This window comes from Staurois parvus, unplaced genomic scaffold (genome assembly GCF_062004578.1).
Source record: "Staurois parvus isolate SC_StPar_1 unplaced genomic scaffold, SC_StPar_1.0 ptg000470l, whole genome shotgun sequence".
NCBI classification, from domain to species: Eukaryota; Metazoa; Chordata; class Amphibia; order Anura; family Ranidae; genus Staurois; species Staurois parvus.
In genome coordinates, this window is record NW_028318266.1 from 4405121 (window position 1) to 4407760 (window position 2640).

The window sequence follows — 2640 nt, forward strand, 5'->3', positions numbered from 1 at the left end:
AGGGAAGAAGTACACTATTGTCTTGCATTGTATCAAATCACATGACCATCCAGGATCTATGTTATTGTTAGTTTATTGGAGGATGTGGACTGTGGCATTATTACCCCTGCTGCTGAATATTTGTGGTGATGTTTTTCATTTGTTTGTTTCTTTATTTAAGTGATTGTCCTTTTCTCATCTTGCCTTTACTTTCCTTCCGCTATCTCCTCTTTGTTTCTTACTTGCTTTCATATCATCTTTCTTTCTTCTTTCCAATCTCTCTCTCCTTCCCTTTCCACTTTCTCATGTCTTTTAAAATTCAGCTCAAATCTTTTTCATTGGTTGGACAAACTCACGTTAAACAATTTAATACTCTATGCTTAGGACATGGATGAGGAAAATAAGACCATGATTACTGTGATCCACCTCTTAGGGTTTCAGACTCCAAAGAATGTAACATTTTTAATATTTTTGTTATTTCTTTCACTTTACTGTTTAACAATTTGTGGAAACCTCCTAATCATCACATTGGTGTCCTACAGCCAATCCCTCCATTCTCCCATGTACTTCTTCCTCTCCCAGCTCGCTGTATCGGATATTCTTTTAGCTACTGATATTCTTCCTATCATGCTCCATGCTTTTTTGTTGGAAAATACTACCCTCATTTCCATTTCTAATTGTATCACCCAGTTTTATTTCTTTGCTGTCTCAGAAACCTCAGAGTGTCTTCTCCTGACATTGATGTCTTACGACAGATATTTGGCCATCTGTAAACCATTGCATTATACTATGCTGATGAACCACCAATTTTGCTGGACAGCAGTTATCACAAGTTGGAGTTTGAGTTTCCTAGCAGTATTGACTTATACTTTAGACATATCAAAATTACAATTTTGTGCTCTTAATATTATTGATCATTTTTTCTGCGATCTTGACCCAATCTTACAACTCTCCTGCTCTAATACCACCTTTGTACAACTATTGGTAACAATATCATCTGCACTTTTTGGTTTTGTCCCCTTTTTTGTCATCATCATATCATATGTTTATATTATAGTTACTATTTTTGAAATTCCATCTATTAAAGGTAGACAGAAAGTTTTCTCAACATGCAGCTCCCATCTGACTGTTGTTTCTATTTTTTATGGTACCTTACTTTTTGTATATTTGATACCGAGTAGAGGACAGTCATGGAACATCACTAAATTTGTGTCATTGCTGTACACTGTGGTCACTCCTATGCTGAATCCAATCATATACACTCTGAGGAATAAAGACCTTAAACAAGTTATTGAGAAAATTATCAACAATATTTTGAGGTTACATTTCTGTAATCATCAAAATATGCAAATGCCCTAACCAGGCACGTGAATGTAACTATGATATTATATTTAGGGAACTTTAAATTCACAATTTAACAAATATTCTATATTATTTTATACATTGGCAAATGTGTGTAAGTTTTCTAATCAAATGTAATATTCCTTGTGAATGTAACATAAATGTCAATGTGTTTTTTTTTTCATAGGGCAATGTATGTTTCTATAACAATATTTATTATGTTTCTTGACATTTGCTTGACCTATTTTGTTTATTTTTTTTTTTTAGTTGATGAAGGAAAGAATGGTTTAATTTTTGAAATATACAGTACTTAATGGGGGTGAAACTCTGCTGGTTTACTCAGGTTGCACAATTTTCCTTAAAAAAAAATTGTTTTGAAATATTCAGTATTTCTTCTAATTATGTTCTTAAGGATTGCATTTTTAGAAAAACAAAGAACTTACACCAACAACTATATTTTTTTGGTTTAACAAGAATGTAGAAGGGTTAGAAGCCCAGTTGAGTTTTTATTCCTGTATGTACAGTGGGGCAAAAAAGTATTTAGTCAGTCACCAATTGTGCAAGTTCTCCCACTTACAAAGATGAGAGAGGCCTGTAATTGGCATCATAGGTAGACCTCAACTATGAGAGACAAAATGAGAAAACAAATCCAGACAATCACATTGGCTGATTTGGAAAGAATTTATTTGCAAATTATGGTGGAAAATAAGTATTTGGTCACCTACAAACAAACAAGATTTCTGGCTCTCACAGACCTGTACCTTCTTCTTTAAGAGGCTCCTCTGTCCTGCACTCATTACCTGTATCAATGGCACCTGTTTGAACTTGTTATCAGTATAAAAGACACCTGTCCACAACCTCAAACAGTCACACTCCAAACTCCACTATGGTGAAGGCACCAAGGCATGTTAAAACCACCTTTACTGTCCAAGCCAGTTTTCAGTTTTCAGCACTGTGATACATTGACTAAAAAATTACTGCAAATTCTGCAAAACTGTATCCAAAATATTACAGTGCTGAAAACTGAACACTTTCCTAGACAGTAAGGGTGGTTTTAGCATGTCTTGGAAAGAGAAGGGAAAAAGGGGAGCTCTAACTAAGTGTAGCATTGAATCATTTCCATCTATTAAAATAACAATTGGCAACTTACATGCAATAAAATGGACACTTGTCGGATCACTGGACCTGGCTCTGACTTCTGACAGGGAGCCTCAATGTATCCAGAACCAAGCTGGAATGCACAGACAGTGCGGGGCTGAAGTGATGTTACAAAAAGGATGATCCAGTAAAGAAAAGGCATAAATTCATATAAAGCAATCT

The 2640-nt window shown here is 34.8% G+C and overlaps 1 protein-coding gene across 1 annotated transcript; it reads left to right on the forward strand.

The window, feature by feature from the left end:
* The first annotated feature begins 348 nt into the window (after positions 1-348).
* Positions 349-1338, forward strand: LOC149452602 (olfactory receptor 1468-like). Its single transcript, XM_089689285.1, has one exon. The coding sequence runs from the start codon at positions 367-369 to the stop codon at positions 1336-1338; it is 972 nt and encodes a 323-aa protein (XP_089545411.1). The 5' UTR covers positions 349-366.
* The last annotated feature ends 1302 nt before the right edge of the window (positions 1339-2640 follow it).